Consider the following 25,754-nt stretch of genomic DNA (forward strand, 5'->3'; position numbering starts at 1 on the left):
ACAGTTTCTGTAAATAACGTGTTGTTTTGCATTCCTTCGTGGGGGTGGAGAAACTTGATGTACTAGTGCTTTGTCCAATGTCTTTGGAGAGGTGGCCCATTCACTCTCCAATCCACTGTCACCTTTGGAAAAGTATAAAAGTTGGAGTCAGAAAATAAACTCTCTCTTTTACCTTGCAAAGTGGCGAGTGGCTCGCATTGTGCATTCTCGTGTCCTATAGTGACAGTGCCAGGGCCTGCCCACCCTCCCAGCCAGGAGTCTGAACTTCCAAGCTACACCACAAAACCCACTCTCCAGAATTCTGATGGTTGAAATGCACCTTGAAGTATGATTTATCTGTATAATTGCTCCAGTGGAACCATCCCAGCTGTCAGGCAGAAAACAGGGAAGCCGGTGAAAATATTTTGTGTACAAATAAAATTTGCCATGTCTTCAGGGACATATTTAAAGTTCTGTAAATTTTCTTGAAGAAAAAGATGTTATCCTGTGAAGACTCCCATTTTTCACTTAAAATAATCTCTCAACTACAGAACTGGCGTGGGCAGCGGGGCAGGGGGATTCTGCCCCTCTGCCCCTGTGCTCAGGGCTGTTCCCCTGCACAAGAGAAGCTCCAGGGAGAGCTCAGAGCCCCTGCCAGGGCCTCAAGGGGCTCCAGGAGAGCTGCAGAGGGACTGGGGACAAGGCAGGCAGGGACAGCACACAGGGAATGGCTCCCACTGCCAGAGGGCAGGGACAGATGGGATATTGGGAATTAGGAATTGCTGGCTGGGAGGGTGGGCAGGCCCTGGCACAGGGTGCCCAGAGCAGCTGTGGCTGTCCCTGGATCCCTGGAAGTGTCCCAGGCCGGGCTGGATGGGGCTTGGAGCATCCTGGGCTAGTGGAAGGTGTCCCTGCCCATGGCAGGGGTGGAAGTGGATGGGCTTTCCAACCCAAACCATTCTGGGTTTCTGTGATTTACGCACATGCACAATGGATGGAGTTTCCTTTCCTTTTCTCCACTCATTTATAATGGCTCTCAGGGCCATTACACTCCACACTCAGCACCTCTGAAATCAAGTTATAACTTTTAAAAACTCCAGTGTCATAAGTAAAAGTGATTCTCCTAATTTCTGTTTATAAATTACCTAAAAGCGTTTCTATTGGATGGAAGTATATAGTGAAAGGGGTTATTTTTTGCATTCCCATTTTTGACCAAGAGCCACAATTTCTTCAAAAGTGTTTATTTCACAAATTTTTTTTATCCCCAGCTGAATATTACAGTGACTATTACAAGCATTTTCTTATAAACAAAGGTGTCGTTTACAGATTTGTTCAAAATGGAAAAATATTTTATAAGCAGTAGTATTTAATCTACAGTATTCACTCATGTATATCATTTGACAGCAGCTATACCTTCTGCTCCTTAAGGTAATGACACTTCACGCCACAAAAAATAAAAAATAAAAATATCCCCAAAGATTTCAGTATAGTAGCACTTTTTTAATATACTTTTTTACTTCTGATTTCAAATTAATCTGAAAGTCTTTGTCCACTGGCATTCACACCTTGAAATAATTTGGATACTTATCAGTGCTATGTTTTGTGGATTGTTTTACTTAACACCTTGCTAGTATTTCTTTCAGGAAAAAAAATAAAAGATCAATTTATGACTGTAATATATATGTGAATCAATAAAGTTCGAGGAAAAGGCTTCATGGAAGTTCATGCAATTCGTTTTAATTAGGTTCTATTTATATGCAATGATAAAATGCTAGTTTTTCAGTTAATAGTGTGAAAGAATAAGTTTGCACAATTTTATTCATTTACTATTGAAAAGGGAGGAAAACAACCATTATTTCAAGTGCAGCTTTTTCATTTGCACAAATGAGAAATCATGTCCTGCAAAGACTTCAGTGTTCAAGTTGCAGGGTGATGAAAAGCAGCCACTGTGCTTAAAACATGCCCACACTTTGGTACTGTTTCACAAAATACGAAGAAATTCTTGCAGTTCCAGTGGAATAAACTGCATGAGCAAAAAAATGTTTGTAATGTGAGATTGCAAAAATTCAATCTTGTGGTCTAATGTTCTTTTCCTACATTCACCTACAGCAGCTTCATCAGATAAGCAACCTCAGCTACAAAATGCCAATTAAAAAAAAAAAAAAAAGAAAGAAGAAAAGGAACTTTCTGGTGAAAATGAAACATGGACATTGTCCAGGATGCTTCTTGTAGGTCAGCCAGCATGTGCCTCAACTCGTATTTGTTCTGTAATGCTGGTGATTCAGGCATTTTGATGGTTTAATTTATTTTATTCCCAATAGTGCTTTTCTGAGATGTAAGCCATCATATTTGCAAAAATCTCTGTGGGTCACTATGGTTTGGGGTTTTTTTCCCCGAGAACTTCAAAGTGTTTTTGCAGACCTCCTTAATGTAAGATTTTATGGGTAGGCTTTTATATCCATAGACAACTTTTTCTATGACAGAATAATACAAATATTCCACTGTTTTAATGCTTATTTCAGAGAAAGAGTGGTTGAGTTAAACAATTAAAGCTGAAGGCACAGAGTGGGAAAATGCTAAACGTAATAATCAATACTTAAAAATAAAGACAGATCTGGAGAAGAGCCAGCTTTCTCTAAGCCATACTTTGTGTTCATTTTGCTTTTTAAATAAAGAAGTGTAAATCTGAGGAAAGAAGGCATGCCTGAACATAGGAATTTAACTAAATTAACATTTAAATACAAATTTTTAAAAGTGCTAACAGAAAATATAACATATATTAAAGGTATTTCATACAGAGTTCTCTTTCAGATGGATCTCAGTGGATAAACTAGATGATCACAGATCAAGATGTTAAATCCCAGTTCCCATCTACACATACTAAGAGTTTTTAAGAAAGAACATATAAATTACAAACCTGAAAGTGCCAGTGAAGGACCATTATCCCCTAGAAGACCATTAAGCACATTTTACAGTGGTAATCAGCAACACAGTCACTGCAGAAGAGAATTCTGCAGCAACCTGTCACTTAGTCTGAGTGATAAGCATAGGTTTAATCAATGCATTGGGAATTGTACTCCAAATAATTTACATCAGAAAGAGGTAGAGACCTGAACTGCCCGAAAGTGCTGACCTAACATGAATCCTGAGCAACAGCTCTCTGTTTAAACCACCTCACAGAAAGGCTGAATCCTGCTTTAAATGATTTATTCTTAAACCATGACGACTGTTGGAGCGTGGAAAGAAGGGACAGGCGACAACTAACAAAATTCAGAGCACTGCAAGGACATTCATTGTGAAAAGAGGTAGGAGAAAACAAATAAAGGTATTGCAGGTGAGTGGGTGGCAGGGCTTGCTGGGCACGGGCAGCAGACTGGTGGCTTTACCCTCATTGTATAGCCAGGGGAGATGAAGGCACTACTGAAGACACAGCAGAGGAGAGGACTGCACAAGGACTGCAGTTTGGAGACAGTCCTGGCTCTTTACAAGCAAAATATCTGCAATTCCATGGGTGATGGTTAAGGGGAAAAATTACTTTTTAGCCTGAAGTCTGTCCTTCAGTGGTAACAGTTGCTCTGAACTATAGTCTCAGTTTGAATCAAGGTATTTACCCACTGGCATAGACCAATATAATTCTGCACAGCACTCAACAGTTTCTTTTAAAATGTGCTTTTTTGGATAGTCATATACATATATAGTACATACAGGACTATTGCAGTTTGTATATACACCGATTATATACATGATGTCTGAATCACAACACGCTCCTTGCCTAGAAAGGAAACTGCAGCAGACAGGAATTAGTGTATCTTCAAGAAACTTCACATTCTACTTTGAATCTCTGAGCAGACAGCCTGCCTGGTCATAAATTTGCTGTTTGGATTTACACCAATTAAAAAGAGTCAGATGGAGAGAGTGGATTTTTCTTAGCTTTTAGTCACAATGGAGCTGTGGACCACAGAAGGAGCCACAAAAGGAGGTGAGTTAAGATTGATTTAAGACTATTGTGGAAGTGGAGAGGGCAGAATGCTGGCAGCCACACATCTTGGCTGCAGTTTGGCACATCATGCTATGGCAGAGGCATCATCCCCACGCTGAGCAGTGGTGGAGCAGCACTGACCCTCAGAAACCCACCTCCTCCTCACCTGCCCAGCAGTCACCAAGAGCTCAGCATCTGCTGGCAAGGACCAAAGGAAAACCAATGGCTTGTCTCCTTCAACATCTGTGTGCTGAGGTCAGAGGGTTGGTTTGGTTTAGTTTGTAAGTCTGATTAAAAAAAAAACCTAACAGAATTTATTTGAACTGAAAGCAATTATTCATTTAAGGTTGTTGTAGTTTGGGTTCACTCTTAAAAGAAATGGCTTACAATTCTAACATACTACCTGACAGCTTTTTTTTGCTTTTTTTTTTTTTTTTTTTTTTTTTTTTTTTTGGTGTTAGAACACTTCATCTCTTTTAGAACTATTTTAATTTTTAAAATATTCTTCATTTATCCAAGCTGTGTATTGGCATGATTCATAACATTTTTGGATGGCTACTGAACTGAATGGAGTTTTTCCATGGACAGCTACAGCTAGGATTAACCCATTATTGAACACAGGGCTGGATGATCAAACTGGGTTCCTTAGCATGATCTAGGTATGGGATTCTGACACTGGCCATGTAAGAGCTCTCCAAGAACCTTGACAGCCACTGGATGAAAGTGTTTGACACTCGAAAGCACAAGGAAAGATAACAGTAGGGAGCAGGATGATGCTATACTAGAAGCAGAAGGTTTAAGGCAGTCCTCTGAATCATAATTGTTTCACTAGGACAAACCCTTTGCTAATGTAAATTTGGTAATGTAAGAAAGTCCAACAGAACAAATTCCTGCCAATTTATCTAAACTTCCATGAAGCAGATGCACTGAATGCATTTAGGAGGAGCAACAGCATTTCTCAAACATACAATCTGTGACAGATTCCACATCAGTGGAAACAAGCAGCATCCCAGCCCTTTTACCTTTATGGTGTGATAAATACACACTTTCTGCAATTTACCTTTTCAATTCACTATCATGAATGCAGTTACTAGCAAGAACTGAAGGCAGAACTGCATGTTCTGTTATTCATACACATAAAACCACCTGCTACTAGACAAATAACACCTCCTTCAAGGCAGCACAAGTGTCTCAAATTTTGTTTTTGTCATAGACACCTATGAAAATTAAAATAAGCTGTCTCCCACTTCCTGGCTTTTGAAGATGATTATGGGCTTTAAACTATGTCAACATAAAATCAAGCAATAAAAAATAAACCTATTTTTCAAGTATCCTTATTTCTGAGCTGCAAATTACCAAAAAAAAAAAAAAATCACATACAGACCAGTGTCTTTTTTAATGTACATTTTAGCATCCATTTGTTACTGTGTACTGGTTCTTCCATAAGCCTGCTTGGTTCATATTTAAACAGCTCTTGAATTCTTTTTATGATTTTTTTATTTTGTTGCTGGAAGTCTCTGGGTGTGAGAGGTGAGCTTAATTCTACTTTCTTCAGACTTTATTGAGAAAATCCAAGTTGAGAGAAGCAGGGAGATGAATGGAGTCCATGGTGATGGCAGATGGGTTGAATGGGAACAGAACTGGGAACAAGTGCTTGAAGTCTAACAGCAGCTGTGTAGGGTCATTCCGTCCTTGCAACTGCGTCTGTTGGGTGTGGGAGAAGAAAACAAATTTAGCATCAGTTGTTGCCTTTTCTTGTTGTGTTTAACACCATGAAAGGTTTGAGAATGTGCATCATTTCATAGGTAGTGCAGGAAACGGTGAGAACTATTCTGTTCTTTTCTGCAGCACCTTTCCTTCTGAGCAAGTGTTGACAGGAACTTCTATACAGACTTAGGAAACACTGCTTCAGGAGAACCTGGTTATATTTTCTACATGACCAGAAAGATACAGGACATGGAAACAAGATGATCTCCTCAGCACAGCAAAACCAGGACTACATGTTATCAGCAGACCACCTTTGATTCAGCTGCTCAACCATGGTGATATGTTCTGGGGGTCCTGAACACATGCCCTTCCTTTTCCTCCCTGGTCCTTGTGAGCATTAAAAGATTTTTTGCTTTAATTTGTTTATTTTTCCTTTATGCCAATTTCTACCTCCTATCTCAGAAGTTACTCAATTTCACCAACGCTTTGTTGACTCCTGCAACCTTAATCCTCGGTCATGTTGCTACTGAAGAGCTGAATTAGCTGAGCTTGGGATTTGGCTGCTTATTGCCCTCTGTGATTAGAGCCTGGTTATCCCTGCAGCTGTGTGCTGTAAGTGTGTGTGCACTGAATTCAGGACAATCTGCAGCAGCATTTCTTTTACAAAATGCCTGAGTTAGCTGTGATTTAATACAGATGCCACTAGAACTACAGAGATGTCATTTGTGCCCTCCAATTGACAGCCCTTTAAATTTACCTGTATGTCTCGTATGAATGCTACTGTCACACGTTCTTCAAACTCGTTCACAGGAGTGTAGAGATTAAGTATCTTTACAATCTGTTAAAAAGAAAACATGGATACAGTCGTGAGAAGCCAAACTTCTCCAGAACAGAAAGCACCAGCAGCAGGCTGTCATGATACGGCCACAACAAGTCTGCCATGACAAAACAGAAAAAAGAAGCAGCACAAGTATCACCCTGGTGTTTTCCTTTGCCTGCTGTAAGGTATTGCAAGATCTATGGACCTGTCAAAATCACTTCTTATGGGAACGTCTGTAAATTGGACAACAGCTTTATACAGGGACTCCACCTGGTTGGCACATGGTGACATGGATGACTTCTGATGTCACCTCTACAATACTTCTCTTGACACTCCCTCACTCCTGCTCCTCCCTTCCCTCAGCTTTTCTCAAAAATGCATGTTCAGGACAGGGTGATGCAGATACATTAGAAAGGCTCTCCAAGAACCACTGGAAATCAGCTCACACTTCCCATTTCTCCCTTTCTACGATATTATCAAATTAAGGACAGACAATCCAGCAGTAAAAAATGTCAGTTTATATCCTCCTGAAATGAAGTCTCAAAGTTCAAGGTCCATATCCAGCCAGCCCAGGTTGGTACTTCTAAACGTCCTGCTCCAAACAGGAATCCTGGGTGGGCATCCTGCAGACAAAGCCAGTTTAAGAGCTGGCAAAGGACAATAGGTGTGGGAATCATTAAAATCAGGGAGTTTTGGGAAAGCTGCAAAATGCCGGCCTCAGAGACAGCAGCACTGTGATTAGAGCTAGGCAGGTTTAAAATGCCAAGAATCTTACACAACAAATTCCTCGGGGCTGGGTTTCATCTCTGCACATTTCTGGAGCTCCAGTGCCATCAGTGGCACTGTAAGAGAGGGGCCACCACTGTGACCACCTCTGCGAGGGACCAAGATGTAACATCAGTCCCAAAAAGCACAAGCTGTGCCCACTGAAGGAATGGCACACTGAAGAGCTGGCAGCAGGAGACCACCCTTTCCCACTCCTCAATTATCCCTGCTCCCTACCTGGTGGGTCGTGAGTGCTGTGCACAAGGAGCAGATGGCCTCAGCATCCTCCCAGGTTTTCTTTTTCAGCTGCAGGAGCTGTGCTGCCTGAATCAAGGGCTCCAAAGTTTGTGCTGCTCCACTCTGCTGCAGATTCTTCCCACGCAGCCATTCCTCCAGCTGGCTGATGTTAAACCTGGATAAGCAACAGAGACGAGATGTGAGCTCAGAGGTAAGAAGTAGTATCTTCAAAACTCCTTTGGAGCTCAAGGTATGTTGCAGTGCTGGTGTATATGGCTTTTTGTGATGCATATTTGTGATACACACAGCAAGAGACAATCTGACCAAAGCTTAGTACTTAACAACTCAGAGTAAAATATATACTCCAAGTACCTTACAAATAGATGAATCATGTAACAGCCAAACAACACAAGGGAGGTGCTTTTCTACAGCATTCAGATTCCTCCAAGTTTCAACAATTAAAATGAAGCTTTTAACCAGCTTTTAAATGCTAACAAGATCCTGCAAGGTACCCAGAAACCTTTGAGAATATCTACAAGAAAATGCTTTTGCTGTGCCCACTGTCCTCAAGGGGAACACAGAAAGATCCAGTGTGAGAAGAGGAGCGGGTAGCAAAGGGAAGAATTAACTAATTTACACTGAGAAGTGCACATTTTTCCTCCTATTTTCCATTAATTTACAACATTAACAAAACTTCCCTAAGCAGGCACAGCCCTGCCCAAGCCCCAGCCCCACCTCAGCTGCATGCCCGTGCTCCATGAGCAGACATCCTTCCTCAGCAGGAGGTTGTTCAGGGTGATGGCATTGATCATGTAGAAGAGCTGCTTGAACACCTGCTGGATGATCTCTGGGTCCAGGCCCTGGTCACACATGATGCTGTGGAACGTGTTCAGCTCGTGAATCATTTCATCCAAGCTGTAGCAGATGTCACCCGCATTGGAGGAGTATTTCCTGTAGCCCACCGTTTTGACACTGGAAAGCCCTTGGATACTCTCATTTTCCAGCACAGCAGACACTGAAAAGAGTGGGGGAAATGGGTTAAAAAGCCTGTATCCATCTATTTGTCCCTAGAGGGAAGAACTGATCCCTCCATGGGCTGCAATGAGCACATCTCAGTCTCAGTGATGCAGCACCATGGATGCTGCAAGAATCAACAGCAGGACAGATCCATGAATGCTGGTTTACTCTGATAATATGAAATAGTTAAAAACCACACACAAATATCATAGAACTATACAAGTGTTTGGTTTGGAAGAGACCCTAAAGGCCATTTAGGTCAAACACCCCTGCCATGGGCAGGGACACCTTCCACCATCCCAGTTGCTCCAAGCCCTGTCCAGCCTGGGCTGGGACACTGCCAGGGATGGGGCATTCCTCAGATGAATCCTCAAGGATTTAGATGAAGAGGTAACTTTTCTCATACCTTCTCTCACCCCCAAACAACAAGGTCTGTATGAGTCTTCTTCCTCTTCCCAGTCCTCTCCTCTCTTAAAATGTACATTTCCAGCCATAAAAAGATTAACCACAAACCTGGTCTGGAGGAGAAAGCAGACCCACCAGCACAACCTCACCTCTCCCACTGCCTCCCCAACAGAAATAAAAGAGATATCTTCTGGAGTGAGAGGAAAAACCCTCATCCCTATTATTTCCTATCATGGGGGAAAATAAAAACTCTCTGGGTAATGCTGGCACTGTGCAAAGGTCTGAAAACAAGCTGGAGCAGATAATTTGGGCCAAGAAACACCCTGCTGAAGGGCAGCTGTGAGCTCACCAATCATGGGGTGCAGGATGCCTCGTGCAATTTTGATGAGCTGCTGGTAGATCTGGATGGAGAGTTGGCCCAGCACCTGGCGGTACTCGGTCAGGTCGAAGTTCTTCAGGCAGTGCTCATTCTGCTTTGCCGTGTTTTGGGTCATGAAGCACTGAAAAGGAGGTTAAAACACCCAGGCTCATTATCCCACCCACTGACAGTCCATCAAAAACACTGCATTAAACAGCCCCCCACACTCTTGCAGGACCGTATACCAAAATATATTACCAAGGTACATTCTAGAAAATATTAAAACTCATAAATCACCTTTGAGTTACCCAGGCATTTGTTTATAAATTATTACTAGAAGACTACCTTTTAAAGAAAATCATTGAACTACCTGTTTTTCATTTTATCCTTAGCAAGGATCTGCACACTGCAACGTATAGGAGTAGAAAATGACATTTCAGGCCCTCTGAAACTACCTTTTTAGCTACATGGTTATCTCTTTGGACTCCAACAGTTTATAGGGAATAAAATATTTTGAAATTAAGATTCTAAAAAATTGAAAAAAAATTATGACTGCATGTTATGTGCCTTGACAACATTTTAAATTGTTCTGAAATTCATAAATCTCCTGAAATAACTGAATTTGTTGCCTGTCTTTTGATGATAGCGCTGATCTATAATTCTGCATTTGGCTGCTGTATGCCCTCAGTTCTGGGCTCGGATATTAATACCAGTTTTAGTGGCAGAAGCCAATGAGATGTTTTAATTAACACAGATCCTTTAATTGCCTGTTCATATGGTCTTGGTGTAAAAATGAGAACTTCAAAACTGTTGTTGGCTGCTGACTGGCAAAATGCAAAAATACAACACGTACCAATTTGAGTTAATTTCACAATTTCCCCACTTTCTCAACTAATTGAAGAGCAAAATGCTCTTCACGTGACAGGACTGCATGTGGGTTGGGATTTTCTTTTTAACCTTTTCTTAAAAATAGGCCAGATTTAAAACTAAAGACAACAGTATCTTGCAAACTGCTGTGAAGTATTTCTCCCGTTTATATTTTTCACCAAATTGCCAACAGAATTTGCAAACAGCTGGTTAATTTAACACAGCAAATCATGGAAAAGACTGTGCTTTAATCCAGCTGGTTTTCTGGACAGGATTTTCTTTAAATGCATTATAATTATCCAGACAGAAGAGGGCAAACAAGAGCACAACTGCTAGTAAGTAATCTCTAAAATATTTTAAATCTAATGTTTAATTTGAAATCTTTGAAATCCAGTGCTGAGGTTTTTATACACAAACCATTATCTTTTGCATTACCTGAATAGTTCATTTAATTTTATGATTTTTTTTCCTTACTGTTGAAATGCTCAATATACCTAAATAAATATCTAAGAACTTTAAAACAAAAAACAGTATTTGGGTCTGTTGAAAGTTTTAATATGCAGAATACATAGCTATAAGGATGGCAGTGTGCAATGTTCTAGGAGAACTGTGGTAATCCCATTCTTTAAAGGGATCAGCTTAAATAAAGCTTATTCCACACAATGAAATATTGTTTAATGAAAAGCTGCGGGACAAACTAAAATCAGGAAAACAGCCTTCAAAATGGCCCACCAGAAAGAGCACAGAGAGGCTGGCAGAGCTGGGGCTGTTCCCCTGCACAAGAGAAGCTCCAGGGAGAGCTCAGAGCCTTTTCCAGGGCTTTAAGGGGCTCCAGGAGAGCTGCAGAGGGACTGGGGACAAGGCAGGCAGGGACAGCACACAGGGAATGGCTCCCACTGCCAGAGGGCAGGGACAGATGGGATATTGGGAATTAGGAATTGCTGGCTGGGAGGGTGGGCAGGCCCTGGCACAGGGTGCCCAGAGCAGCTGTGGCTGTCCCTGGATCCCTGGAAGTGTCCCAGGCCAGGCTGGATGGGGCTTGGAGCAACCTGGGACAGTGGAAGGTGTCCCTGCCCATGGCAGGGGATGGAATGAGATGGGATTTAAGGTCCCTTCCAACCCAAACCCTTCTGTGCCTTTAGGAACTCTTCCAGGAAAAGCCAGCCGTGCTGTATCCAGAGCACAGCCCTGCCCAGATGAGCAAGGAGGGCAGTCAGAGCGGCCCCAGAGCACAGCCCTGCCCAGATGAACAAGGAGGGCAGTCAGAGCGGCCCCAGCCCACAGGCAGAGGGAAGCCCCCGGTGCCAGGAGGAGATGCCACCCCCAGGCCGAGCTCTCACCTCTTCCCCGCTGTACTGCTTCAGGCAGTGCAGCAGGCGGCACATGTTCGCCAGCCAGAACGATGTCATCTCAAAGTCATCCTGGTGCTTCTGCAGAGACAAGTGAAACTCATGAGATACCCCCCGCCTCTCAGTGGGATCACAAAACCAACCAATTTTGGGTTTCCCCACCCAGATTCAGGCAGCTTTCCCTCTGCAGCTGGGCAATATTAGCTGGTCTTCCCTGCTAACTTTTGTTTTTAACTTCTAATTTCAAACAATTTTATTGCTAAGATCACAATCCTCCTCGCTCTTCTGAAAAGGGAGGCTCTAAGAGCAAATTGGCTTGAAAATCACTGTGGGAGTTGAGTGTCACACACTTGGACACGGTTGTTACCATCTGACAGCCTCTCAGCCCCAAGACAAGAGCAAATGGACACCTGCCTTCAGCACTTTCTTAACACCGTTGATGGTGGAGGTGAGCAAGGAGTGCACCTTCTGGTCATCATTGATGTAGTCTGCGTGTCTGAGGCACATGTAGAGGATGTAAGCAGGAAGGCAGGGAACAGTAGCAGACACTGCCTGGGGCTTGAGCTCTGGAAGATTTGACAATTAAAAAAGTGAAAAGATTTCACCAAAAAAGCAAACTTAAATTTCCCCAACTGACAAGTGAAGCAGAGAAACTCCAGAGCTGGAGTGTACCCAGGCAAACCCCTCTCCCTCCAGCCCTGGGGAAAATGGTATTTTGGCTCTGCAATTTGCATCCCTCTCTGCAGAGTGGACCCAGAGCCAGAGGTTCAGCTGCAGGACAGAGGGACCTGCCCCAGACCCTCAGCACTCAGGCTTGGGAGGGCAGCCCTGCCTGCACTGATGTTTGTGACAACTCCCATTTCTCCTTATAGATGCACAGTGGAGCCAGAGCTTCTCTACCGTGTAAAACTCAACCCAGCAGCACACAGACCACCTTAGAACAGCTCCCTGAAGTTTTCAGGAATACCTGGCACAATAAATCCTCTCCCTGAATTGATGACATTAAATCACTCCTTCCCTCAAGATACGGAATCCTAACGGCAGCTGTGGGCATTTGGAGCCTCTAAAGAACAAGCTTGTCTGATCAGGACAACTTCAGTGCCCACAGAAACGGGCTGGCACTGCTCTGTGAGCACTTTTTGGATCCCCACTGGGCTCTGCTGGGGCTAGAGCTGTGGTGAATACCAACACCTTGCCAGGGCAGCCTGACTGCACTGAGTGAGGGGATGCTGCAGCGTGTGCAGTGCAGCCTGTGCCGTGCAGAAGAGCTCACAAGTTCAATGTTGTCTGTTATTACCTCATAAACCGAGCTGCCTTTGTTCCACTGCTGTGCCAGGTCCCAGGGCTCTGTCCTTCTGCCACCCCCTTCCCATCTATCACCTCACATAAAGCTCAGCAAGTTACTGCCTGCTCTAAAAGCTGTGGCCTTGCTTTGCGTTTCCCATTTTTTGCTGTCCCTAAGGGATTGTGTCCAGTCTGGTTTATCTGCTTAGTGCAGTGCTGCTTTTCCTACCTCAACTGCCATCACCACAAACATGCAACCCTAGGAGGGAATAATTAAGATGATCTATTTGTCTTAACCTTAATTTTTTAATCTCAAATTTACAAACTCTCCCAGGCATGAGAAGGAGCAGCCAGGCAGAGAAGCAGAGCAAGTTCCTTACCTGTAATGAGGTTTCGGATGAGGAGGGGCTCATCTTCCTTGTAATATTCCAGCATGCCCTGAAAATCCTTCTCCTTCCTCTGGACAGCAACCTGCATGTTCCGCTCGTGCAGCCTCCTCTCCACTGGCACCATTGTCTGGGATGCTGTGAAGAGAAAAGATTATCATAAACACCTGGCTGGCTCCTGGATAGCAACAGCTCTTCAGGCCCTCCACTGCCCTTAGTGCAGACACCAAGTCGAATAGTTACTTCCCAATAATGTCATCAGCTTTGACAGACACATAAAAATATAAACAATCAGGTCCTGGATTACCAGTCCACAGAGTTGTGACGCTGAATGGAAGAAAAAGTGCAAAACTTGAACTTAGAAGAGGAAAAAAATGAAGCCATTTTTTATTTTCCGAGAGACCACAGGCTAGAAGGTAGCAACCCTAGTGAATGATTTTCACAGAGCCAGGCAAAAAGCAGGCAGTCAATGCAAAATCCCTGAGCATGGCCACTTCTGTCTGCCTGCAAAGCTGCAAACCACAGCAGCACACTGCTGGAGTGCAATAAGGCAGAAGAGACCAGCATGCAAATCACACTGACAGAGAGCAGCTGGGCAAGCCGTGGAAACCCTCCAGTTACCCAGCTTAATTTCACTTAATGCCTGGTTTCCAGAAATTAGCTCATGAGGATGGAGCTCTCTGATTAATCACGGCTTCTCCAGAGAACAGGAAGCGCTTTCTATGCAACACAAATTCCACATTTAAGGCGCTTTCTCATTAAGCAGAATATACATACACATTTTGATACTACAGGGTTATTATCCCCCCTTCAAAACTGACAGATCAAAAACTTTTCCTGCTGGCCACGGGGCTCCTTTCAGTATCTCTGCCTGGGTCACTGCATTGACTGCAATGACAGCAGAAAAGTTTCCTTAAATATCCTCCAAACCCTGGTACAGAGTCCATGTCAGCTCAGTGCCTGCTGCTAATTCAGTGACACAATCTTATTAATAATAATAAGCAAAATCTTATTAGAAAGAAAAAGAGAAAAATATCCCAAACCCTACAGCCCTCCAAGACTGGCCAAAGAAGTAAAACCCAAGTGAGTTCCCCCAGCCCAGTATCTCCCAATGCACAAGTCACCTTCAAAATCATGGACCTTCTTCATGTAAATCTTCAGCTGCTTCTTCAGCTTCTTTTCATTCTTTTCCAACTTTTCCAGCAATTCTTTAAGATCCTGAAAGACAGAAGATACATTTAAAAGAAACCCCAACATTAAACCCAAGAACAACTCATTTATTTGGGGTGAGTTAGGGGCTGGAGTCTGGTCTGTGCATCACCAAGGCATGGTGTGAGCACATCAGTGGAAGAGGAGCACACCCACAGCATTTAATCCTGGCTGCTAATCACATTTAAACAGTTCTATTTAGATACCAGAGTTGTTGAAAAAGGGCAAAAACTCAGGAGGTGCCAACATTCCCTCCAGACTTTGCACACAGATACAGAAGGGGAGAAAGGGAAGATTTATGATGATCCAGGCCAACTTTTTGGAGTGGCAACTGCCTTTCCACACTTCCAATAAAAGCAGGTAAGACAAAAAACCTGTGCTGCCTCTGTGCCTAACAGAGTAGAAGGGTCCACAGTGATCTGATTTGGAAGGCAATGCCACAAAGTAGACAGGCTTTAAAAAGCATTTTAAAAAAATTAAAAATAAAGCATCTGTGTAGTCACAAAGTCATACAGCCATGGAACATCAGCTCAAGGCCAAGTGCCAACACTCCCAAATGCACCAGTGGAAGATGCTGATGGATTCTCCAGAGTTTAGGAAGGGTGAAAAGGATCCTAGTGCCCTTCCCTCCATATTATGCTTCATATCTCTTTCTCTCTAACCATTTTTTGCCCTCTTTCTGTGTTCTCAGCACAGCCTCTTACCAGGTTTTCATTGGTCAGACGTGTAATTTCTTGCTGAAGTCCAAACTCCACCTGGACCTCTGGAGAGAGCTGCAGAGTTTGCAGGAATGCCTGCTGCTGCTTCTCCAGCTCCTCTTGCATGAAATCCACCTGGTTTTTCAGAGCTTCCATCTCCTCCTCATGCTCCCTTCTCTGCTCCTGGAGCTGTGCTTCCAGCAACCTGAGAACAGGACACACCGATCAGTCTGTGAGGTCAGCGTGACGGTACCAACCACCATTTGAGTTCAGAGCCTTCAAAATCAGCCAACTTGGGAGATATTCTGTCAACCTCCCTATAAAACTGACAAACAAGAAGCTATTATTGCCACGTTACTCTGTCATGTGCTAAACTGCAGATGAAATACTTCTGAAATTAAGAGTTATGAAATCAAATGTTGGGATTTTTAAAAAATAAATCCCAAAGCACCTTTTTGTATTTAACTGCATCAAACATCCAGGTTCCTTTACTTGCAAAGAGTAAATACATGGCAAGAAAGCAAGACAGATCAACACCTGCAGGTTTTGTTTTAAGAGCTCAGCTTGAAGGACATTTGTTCCTGTGCTCCTTTCCTGTCAAACATAAATTTTCACTCTTGAAAAATGCCATTTGCTAAGCCAGAATTCCTTTTTAAATCCAGTGGAAAAATGATCAATCACTGAGGTGTTAACTGCAGACACCTGTGCTGATGGTGATGGTGACAAACCTGCAGGTGACATGGTAGCTGATTTGAAGTGTCCCCTACCCTGTGCTACATGGACATCTCCCTTCAGCCCACCAGCCCTTCCCAGAAGGTTGAAGTGATTCCAGAAGGTGTAAGGACTCTGAGAGAGGGCCACCAGGCCAGAAGCTACAAAGTTTAGTCCCAGATTACACAGGACAGTGGTAGCTGAGAGAAGGGATGACCCATGGAGATGCCCAGCCCCTGCCCCTGCTGCAGCCCACGGATGTGCCTGGTCAGAGCTGTGGCCACCTCACAGCAGCTCAGGGCCTCCTGACACTGGATGCAAACAGCAATCCTCAAAATGAGCAGGGTTCTGCTGCTGACAGCTCCACACTGACCCAGGACACACACACACAGAGCCACAACTGCTCTGGTCCCCTGGGAAATTGTGATCCACACCTGCCAACTGTTTCCCTACAGGAACAACTATGCACGGAATTGTTTTGTTGTTATTTTGGCATTTTTCTGTAATGAATTTATAAAAGACTGCATGCTTTCTGGGGAGATTCCTGGATGAAAAGTACTAATCATCCCCAGGTTATTTTGTGTGGTTGTTGTTTTTGTTGCCTTTAGAAAATTTAACAACACAGTGGCTACTCCCACATCCCAGCACAAGACAGAAAAACATGTTTTACACCTATAGACACATGAACAAAATGCAGTCAGCCTCATAATCCTGTCAGGAGTTATATTCGTAATAGGCTTGGAAAATACAGACCCACCATGAAATAAGTATTAAGTACTTAATTTTCATTTTATTTCTTCGTACTGGGATTAGTTGGGATTCAGTCTGGATAATCCCTGAGACACCCTCAGAAGAACATGTTCCTTCTATGAACCTGGGTTCCTACTTTGCTTGGAAAAACACATGAAATAATCTCTGTTATTTCTTCTGTTACTCTCTGGTTTCACTCTGATACCTCTAGATGTGAACACTTTAGACTACTCTATACAAAATACTTCAATTTTTAATCTCTTTAATATCCTTAAAACTTTTATAAAATCATAAATATTGGAGCCCCATAACCACCAAGCACGGGGGTGATGCAGGACAAGAATCCAGCAGGGATATCTGCCCAGCAGAGCAGGGCCTGGGGAGGACTGTGGAATGGTGGCACCGTGTCCACCACGTGCCTTTCTCACCCACAGACAACACGTGGGTGGGAGCACAAAATCCCCAGGATCACACAGAGGTGACAGCACTGGGACACAAGCACAGACCCTCCCCTTCCAACAGGTCAGAGACTGGGAGAAAAACACTTCTGAGAGGTGCCATGTCTTAGTGCAATTTGGGAGAAAAAAAATAAAATGGGAAGGGTTTTTTGTCTTCTTAGAGATCCCAGCTTCCCAAGCCCTTCATCACCCAATTTTTCATTGCTGTCACATAATCCTTACTGGGTCACAGCTCAGGCATCAGTGACAACAGCCACCAGCAGCCACAGGCAGCTGGAACCACGACTCCCCTGCAGATTACAGGAGGGTCTCAGTCCCTGCAGGTGGAAATCCCACCTCCAGCTGCTCCAGACAGGACATCCAGCCCTGCCCAGGGCCACAGGGCAGCAGCAGAGCCAGAGAGAGAAACGAGAGGGCAGGGAAAGGGAGGAGAAGGGAGAAGCAGCGCTGGGAGAAACAGAAAGTGTTTGACCTGGCAACTTGCTTTAAACCTTGATAAGCCAAGCCGAGCTCTCCATCTTCATTGAGATAGCCCCAGTCCTCAGTCTTGCTAGAAATAAAGGACAGAGAAAGGAAACAAGAGGACAGAGAAAGACAAAAGGTCAGTTGAAAGAGAAGGGGAAAAGGTACAGAACCCTTATTTATTTCATTCAATATTATTTTTTTTAGAGCACACTTTCATTGCATTGCATTTCTTTTTCCACCAGGGGAAAGGAGAACTCTGCCCTGGTTGTGCCCTGTGTGACATTTTAAAAACAAGTTTCTCCATCTCTTTCCCACTACAGCAACTCCCACTGGTCTAAAATAAATTCTACTCCTACTTCAGCCAAGGGTTTCCTCAGTATTTGACTCAAACACATCAGTCTTTCCTCAAAGCAGCCTTTGGTCCAAGCAGCACGTGCATCCACACAAGATCAATCTCCTCTGTATACATCCAGGCACATTAATGGCCAGGAAAGTCTCATCTCACTTCAATACTTTTAGCAGTTGGCTTTTTTAGTCTACATTCTGCTGATTGTTTGGGGCTTTTTTCCCCAATTATATGAGGCAATAAGCTGATTTATCTTCTTTAATGAGGGGCTGGATGCATAACAAATTAGTGAGGTAAGCTGGTCAGCTTGACCAGAAACACTTGTTACAGCAAGATTTTATGTGGCTTTGATGTCAGTTAGAAAAAAGTGTTTTAAGCAATAACAATTTAAAAAGTAAGCAAGGAAACCATCGAACTTGATGTATCATTATATTAATAAAAAAACAAACCAAAAACACAAAAAGGAGAATTGCAAACACATTTTGAAGGAGCTGTAGCAGATGCCATTCCCTGGCAAGGGAATCTCTGCATATTTCAGTGGCAAAGCACAACACACCAACATTCCTGAGCAGATTTTCACAGGAGGAAAGGAGTGAGAAATTCGGTGTTGCAGCTCTGCCTTGAAGGGGCTCTGGAGGTGCCCCACACCACAGACAGCTCGTGCATCCCTCCCATGCCAGTGCTCCAGCACAGCACTTCTCAAAACCAGCAAACATTCCAGGCACTGACACTTGCAAAGTTCCTCTGTTAGAACCACACGTATGAATTTAAGTAAAACCTTGCTGCTCTCCCATGTAGCAGGTTTCCAAAAGGGTCTGCAGCCTGACAGATGCAGGGAGGTTTACTGGTCTCATTTGCATGAATTTGTTAGGAAAGTCTTATTTTTTTGTTAATGTAATCTTAGCAGGACATGTCCTCAGGTACTGAAAACCAAAAGAAAAAGCAGGAAGGGTCCCCACTATTTATTGCACATCAGAAACCTGATGTGAAATCTCACATGATGACCAGCATTTTTAAGATATAGCCTCTTTGGAAAAAAAGCTTTCTTTCCTTTTTTAATTGTAGGCATTGAGGTAAATGAGGAGAGCAGCTCAAGAAAGTGCCATTATATGATAAATATATAAAAATGCTGATTTAAGGTAAACCTGCACTGGGAAGTAAGCATTCAGTCCATCTCTATCAGCACAGCACTGACTCAGAAGTCACTGCACTCCCTCTTCTCCCAGAGGTCACACTGACCTAGACATAAAAAGGGGTCCTTTCAATGTAATTAGAGTAATTGGCATCTGAAGCACAATTTCCTAAAATAATTGGTCAATTCTATTCTCAGGTAAGGCTGGAGGGGAGTTGGAAGGGCTGACTCACAAAACTGTGTTTCCCCTTTATCCTGATCTTGGAGGCACAGGTCTGGGGAGCAGCTGGGACCTGCAGTCAGCAAACTGTCCTCATCAAAACCAAAAACTTCCTGCCCAAACACATTCCTGCCCTGTAAAAGTAGCTCAAAGGGGGTGTATGTACCCCAAACCCAGAGATGTTCATTTCAGCATCTTCAGTAAATTATCCTCTCTTCATAGAGAAGGGGCATTTCACTTTCAGACACAGATTTACCTCTTATTTAAGGTAAAAGGAAAAATACGGTGCATCACAGACCAGATCTATGGCAGAGTGGGAGGATACCCACTGCAGAGTGGGAGGCAGAGGTGTGACACCATCTCCACATGATGGTCTCTCCCAGCTGCAAAAGCATCCCTCATGTGAAGCAGCATCAGCTCTTCCTTTGCCCAGCAGCTGCAGGTAGGGCTTGTCCAACAGGGGAAAAAAATCCATGTACTCTACAGAAATCTCTTGGAAGCTCTCATGGAGGCTCATTTCAATGACACAGCCTCGTTTACTCTGAGCTGCCAGGTTATCATCTCTTAACACCATCACCTGGTCTCTCACTGCCTCTGTTTCCAGCAACATCAAACAGGCTTGAAGGAACGATCCCAAGAGCAGAAACAGGGAACAAAAAGCCTACTTAGCTTTAATTCAGTTATTGTAGGAGGAAAATGGGGTAGGAACTAACTTGATTTTCCTCTTAGCAGCTGAAATTCAGCAGAATTTTTTTTTTTTTTTAAGAAAGAAAAAAGCTGAGTTTACTGCATTTATAAAGAAAGGGCTGATTTCAGTTCAAACTTGCCCTTGACATGGAATCAAAGGGCTTTTCTCTGGAAGCTTTGTGGAGAGGGAACTGCTAGATGGGCAGGGTTAGCAGCACCTGGCAGCGTTCTTCCTGATTTCCTCCTGCTGTACTTAGAAGTGCTGCATCATACAGACATGGAGAGAATAAAAGGTTGATCTCGCACCAAAATACAGCCATGCTCTGTCCTCAGCATAAATAACTGAGAGGTGATGGCTTGGAGCAAGGAGCACCTCCTGGGTGGAGCAAGGTTTTACCACATCCACAAGCCTGGGCTGGTGAAGAACCTCCACCTGCTCAAAAAGCACCTCAGAGTGGGGGGCAAAGAGCAGCTGAGAGCCCCAAAAGATTGGGCCAGAGGGCAGGGACAGATGGGATATTGGGAATTAGGAATTGCTGGCTGGGAGGGTGGGCAGGCCCTGGCACTGGGTGCCCAGAGCAGCTGTGGCTGTCCCTGGATCCCTGGAAGTGTCCAAGGCCAGGCTGGATGGGGCTTGGAGCAGCCTGGGACAGTGGAAGGTGTCCCTGCCCATGGCAGGGGATGGAACAGAACGAGTTTCAAGGTCCCTTCCAACTCAAACCACTCTGTGAAAGAGAAATGGGAGTGCTTCTTGCGGAGGAGGTGAGAGAAGAAGTGGCTCTTGCTTATAAGTCGCACTTCAGAACCGCAGCCCCACCAGAAAAGCTTCTCATTAAAATATGTATTGATCGAGATTAGAAAGAGAAGGCATTTCTGTGTCTCATGCTGAACCCTTGGGTATAGAGCTGTGTAAATACAAATGCAAAGTTTTGCTGGGGGAGGGAATGTGAGTTTATGTCTACACACACAATAATCCAGGGTCTCCAAGCATTTGTCTTCATCCATTTTATTGCCATCAACACCAGCCTACAGCTTATAAACCAACCTAATAAACAGACAACTGCACAGGGAACCTTGTAATGGGGAGGCTGGTGGTGCTTAATGAGCCACTGGATAAATCACTGCAGAAAACCAGGGTGAAAGCTTATAGAGCTACTGCTGCTGTATTTCAAGAGCCAAGCTCCAGTCAAGCTTCACATGCGAAGTAGATGAGAGAATAATGAACTAACCCTGGAGACTGCAGATTTCCCCTCCCAAAACTTAAGAGACCAAAAACCACCAAGGCCACATCACATGAACTTCTTAAAATTGCAGCTCACTCATGCAATTGCAAGGAAAGAGATTTGTACTCCTGTGGAAAATTAGATCTTGGAAACATATAGGCCCTGGAGGGATTTAAAATCCATGTGGATGTGGCACATGGTTTAGTGCTGGCCTTTGCAGTGCTGGGGGAAGAGCTGAACCTCAAGACATCCTTTTGAACCTAAATGATTATACAATTCAGTTCTTTCTGCAGAAGTCAAGTGTGGAAACCAGAATGTCAGGAGGAGGACTGGAGCCTCCTGGTAAGCTACAGAAGGCAATGTGCACCAGTATGGCCAGATACCAATTTATACTGGGGATTAGTGACACCCCGGGTCAGACACCTTTCCTGTAACCTTTATTTTGTCTCATTCACCACCCCCTGAGCCCAAACTAACCTTTCCTACACATGGACGCTGAAAAATTTAGGGAGTTATTAAAGCTGTGCCCAAAAATGGCATTTCACATCTCATATGAGCACCCATAGCTCTGGGAGAATGTTGGAGAGAAGGAAAAAGAAGGAAAGAAGAGAAAACTCATAGAATTAATTAAATGACCAAAATCCACTCCTTGCTGCAGGAAACATACTGAGCTCCACTGATTTACTGACAAGAATGTGTTGTGCAAATAAATCTCACCACCTCTACTGCAGGAGGGACACAAATTTCATTAGCAAGTTAACTTCAGGAAAGCAAATATTCAACAGCAAATTGGAAAAAACCACAAAGACTAGTCCTGATCTAGCCAGACATGATGCTCAGGTGAGAAACCAATGTCACAAGAGTCCTGGACCCCAACAATCCCCACTGCTCCAGGCCTCCAGACCTGGGGAAAGCTATCAGCCGGGGCAGAGCCTGAGTCTAGTCAGCAGGGTTTTGAGCTCCAATAAAATAGGCCTTTTCTCATATTCATACAGGTGTGAATAAAATCCTCATTAAGTCAGGTCCCAGCCTGGAATGTTAACAACCTTCTGCAACCTCTCTACAAAGTAGCAAACCATATTGTGTTATTAAAAGCCATTAATCCTATGGCTGGGTCTTCTTCCTTGCTGAATGAAAATTATTAATGGGGAAAAAAAGCTTCAAACATCTGTATTTGTCAAGAGAAAAAAAAAAAAGATAAACATTCAATTTCCTTGAAGTAAAATAAATATTTACGTTTCATAATATCGTGCTGTTTAATCCATATAATTTTTTCTTCTTGCAAAGTACTGCTTTATTATTTTATATCCTCCTGGGCAGCTGCAAGGACTGATTTAATGCTTGGCAATATCAGCCCATTTTTACTGTCAGGACAGACACATTTTCAAAGCATTAATCCTCACTGAGGTAAACTGGCAATAAAACAGTTGTTCCTGACACTCAGTTTGGGTGCAAGAAAATCAATAATGTGAGTGTTTCCAGGGAATACAGCGTGTTTATTAGTTCAGTTAACCATGATGGGCTTTTGTGTCTGGAAAAACCTGAAAGGAACTGTGGCACCTTCCCAACATGGTATGAGATACCTGAGGAACAGCTGAGGGAGCTGGGGGTGCTCAGCCTGGAGAAAAGAAAACTCAGAGGTGACCTTATCACTCTCTGCAGCTCCTGAAAGGTGGCTGTGGCCAGCTGGGATTGGGCTCTTTCTCCAGGAACTGACAGCACCAGAGGTCACAGTCTCAAGCTGTGCCAGGGGAAATATGGTTTGGATGTTAGGAAAAAGTTTTTTATAGAAGGAGTGATAAAGTTCTGGAATGTTCTGCCTGGGGAGGTGGTGGAGTCACCATCCCTGGGTGTGTTTAACAAAGCCTGGATGTGGCACTGGGTGCCAGGGTTGAGTTGAGGTGTTGAGGCTGGGTTGGACTCGATGATCTTGAAGGTCTCTTCCAACCCAGTCATCCTGTGAATTCTGTGAAATAAATACAATACAATCCCAAATCTTAGTCTTGCTGCTATTTCCATACTGGAAGCGAAGTCAAAACCTGGTTTTGCTCACTTCCATGTTTGCTTTTCCATCTGCTCAGTATCTGACTGGAACTAGATGATCTTAAAGGTCTCTTTCGACCCAAACCATTCTGGGACTCTACAATTCTGTAAGATGTGTCCTTGGTTTCACCTTTATGGCCCACCCTTGGGTCCATAACACAATCCAGAGGCTGGTAGCCCTCTAGAACACACTGATTTTGGTGTGGATCCCTCTCTGACACGGCATTCCCCAGAGCTGGAGAGGTCAGCGCCACACTTACCGGTTGGTCTCGCAGATGCCCTGGTAGGCTTCGATCGCGTCCTCCTGGTCAACGTGCCGGTCACTGTTGGGCCAGCTGGCACTGGGGGAGATGCTCTCCTGAAGTCAATGTTCAAAACAGCAGTGTGACTTCCTGCTTGAAAACTCTGCTCAGCTCTACAAGTTCCTGACACCAAGTAACTCCCAATTATCCTAATAAAAACATCCCTGGGGCATCCACCACACTACTGAGTTTCTATGAATCCACACACATGCAGCAGGAGAGATAAGAGATGGAAGAAAAATGCAGTGAACTTGGGAAGAGGATAAGTAGGGTGCTCAGCTTGGTCTGAAATATAAAGCACACCAAAACCTTGAGGAATGGTAAGACAGCAAATCAATGAAGACTGAGTTTCTGGAAAATGTGCCCTTCCATTGGAACGTGCTCTAAACAAAAATCCCATCCCAGCAGTTTGAGAGGCATGTCAGAAAAACACATTACAGCTGCACCAGCCTGAAGTGAGCAGAATCTGGTATAGAAATTATTTTCCCTCACTGTGTTTCCTTGCAGAAAAATATTTTTGCTGCAAAACATCAATAGGAACATGCTAAACCACACACACTGGTGCAGGAGTAGTGTGGGCTGGCTTGCCCTGCCATAGGGTGCTTACTCTCATCAGGTATGGGATGAGCAGCCTATGGCAGTATCATGGCACAGATAGTCCAGGGCTGTCTGAAATGCCAGGACTACCTCTCATCCCCAGGCAGGACATCCTGTATCCCTCCACAACCCTCCATAATTTCCCTGTGCCATCCTGCCCACCAGAGCAGGAATGGCATTGCTCAGACAGTCAGTGACTCTCCACCAACAGAGGGGAAGAAGGAAAAGAAAATCCATTACCCTCTTCTTTACCATGTTTTTCCCCATCTCTTTCTGCTGGGCTGCCTTCATGATCTGCGACCTGAGGATGAGCACCTCCTCCTTGCGCACCTCCAGCTCCTCGTTGGCCGATTTCAGCTGGTTCAGAAGAAGGCTGTAGCCGTCCTGCACGTCGTTGGCGGAGTTGTTCTGCGTGGCGTGGTCTGCGATGGCCTTCCTCAGCTCATTGAGCTCATTTTTCAGCTTCTTGTTCTCCGACTCCAGCTCTTGCCTCTGGAAAACACAGAGCCATTATGCAGTTTAGCTAAACTGCCCTGTGGTGTCTCATCCTGTTCTGAGATGCCTCTAGGCTGACTCAATTACCAATGGTTGCAGATCAATGCAAGCCAGGATCTTCGTTCTGCTGCCAGCCCAGCCATCTGTGGTTCAGGGAAGGTTTTTGCTTTAGTCAGCAGCCTGTTGCTATTAAATAACACTACAGGGTGATCCAGGGTATTTTTTATTTATTGACACTATTTCTAAACACAAAAGCAGGCTGTTAAAGAAACTAAACATGCTTTTTTCTCCTCCACCTCTTTTCCTTCTGAATCAATAAATCACACAACCCTCACAACATTCAGCTCACCTTTCATATTCATTAGATAAGCTGGAAGATGCTGATTTGGACAAACCATCATCATGGCAGACATCTCTTAGGTGAGCCACAGGTCTATGAATTCCCTCTTCTTTTCTCATGTGCTTTTTAATTCTCCCACCCCAGTTCCATGTTTCTAGCTGGAGGATTTCCTCACCCTGATGTCTCCTCAGCCCCTGGCGTTTGACAGGCAGGGCCAACACTGTGCTAGTTGGATGCCAACTGATCCTCCTGAATAACAATATCTTAGCTCAGATAACTGAAGGGCTTATTCACTTTTGCATTGGCAGCAGAAGACAGAAGAATAGAGCTCTGGCAGCTAAGACAGCCTTTATTTTAGTCTGTCACCACAAAGCTTTGTTTGCAGGTGGTAGCATAACATTTGGCAGCTCCTTGCCACCACCCAAAACCCACCTGGAGAATCTCTGCTGGGTCAAGAGCAGCTTTGCTCCTGCACATGGGTGCAATCACAGAATCATGGAATGGTCTGGGTTGGAAGGGACCTTAAAGCTCATCCATTCCACCCCCTGCCATGGGCAGGGACACCTTCCACTAGCCCAGGTGGCTTCAAGTCCCATCCAGCCTGGCCTTGGACACTTCCAGGGGCAGCTTTTCTGGGAAACATGCACCAGAGACTCATCACCATCACAGCCAAGAACTTCTTCTCAATATCCCATCTAAATCTACCCTCTTCAAGCTTAAAACCATCAGTCCTTGCTGTGGGTCCCAGACTGGCTGTGAGCCAGACTCCTTGGGGTCCTGTTCTCAACAACCCACCTCCCTTTGCATGATCCTCCACCTCTGGCTGCTGCATGGTGCCACCCAGGAATGCTCCCTCCCGTCCCCACACCCCCAAACTTCTCAGGCAATGCCAAACCCCGACAGGACCCTTGTCCAACACAGCACA

General features: G+C 44.2%; 1 protein-coding gene across 6 annotated transcripts in view; it reads right to left on the reverse strand.

Moving 5' to 3' along the window:
• Nucleotides 1-1,204: 1,204 nt before the first annotated feature.
• The window catches only part of MYO5B (myosin VB), a 147,785-nt gene continuing 123,235 nt past the window's right edge, over nucleotides 1,205-25,754 (reverse strand). For 3 of the 6 annotated variants that reach the window (XM_041711112.2, XM_041711111.2, XM_072922938.1), the window contains exons 28-40: nucleotides 24,235-24,486; nucleotides 23,356-23,453; nucleotides 17,452-17,529; nucleotides 15,067-15,265; nucleotides 14,278-14,371; nucleotides 13,148-13,291; nucleotides 11,898-12,049; nucleotides 11,475-11,564; nucleotides 9,259-9,409; nucleotides 8,223-8,502; nucleotides 7,488-7,662; nucleotides 6,423-6,503; nucleotides 1,205-5,662 (exon numbers count right to left, since the gene is read on the reverse strand). In XM_041711112.2, coding sequence (XP_041567046.2) covers nucleotides 5,510-5,662; nucleotides 6,423-6,503; nucleotides 7,488-7,662; nucleotides 8,223-8,502; nucleotides 9,259-9,409; nucleotides 11,475-11,564; nucleotides 11,898-12,049; nucleotides 13,148-13,291; nucleotides 14,278-14,371; nucleotides 15,067-15,265; nucleotides 17,452-17,529; nucleotides 23,356-23,453; nucleotides 24,235-24,486 — 1,947 coding nt within the window. In that variant the 3' untranslated portion in view covers nucleotides 1,205-5,509. The remainder of the gene's footprint in view (nucleotides 5,663-6,422; nucleotides 6,504-7,487; nucleotides 7,663-8,222; nucleotides 8,503-9,258; nucleotides 9,410-11,474; nucleotides 11,565-11,897; nucleotides 12,050-13,147; nucleotides 13,292-14,277; nucleotides 14,372-15,066; nucleotides 15,266-17,451; nucleotides 17,530-23,355; nucleotides 23,454-24,234; nucleotides 24,487-25,754) is intronic. The other 3 variants (XM_041711113.2, XM_041711115.2, XM_041711114.2) reach the window with 3 other exon arrangements.

Source organism: Taeniopygia guttata, chromosome Z (genome assembly GCF_048771995.1).
Source record: "Taeniopygia guttata chromosome Z, bTaeGut7.mat, whole genome shotgun sequence".
In the NCBI taxonomy this organism is placed as follows: Eukaryota; Metazoa; Chordata; class Aves; order Passeriformes; family Estrildidae; genus Taeniopygia; species Taeniopygia guttata.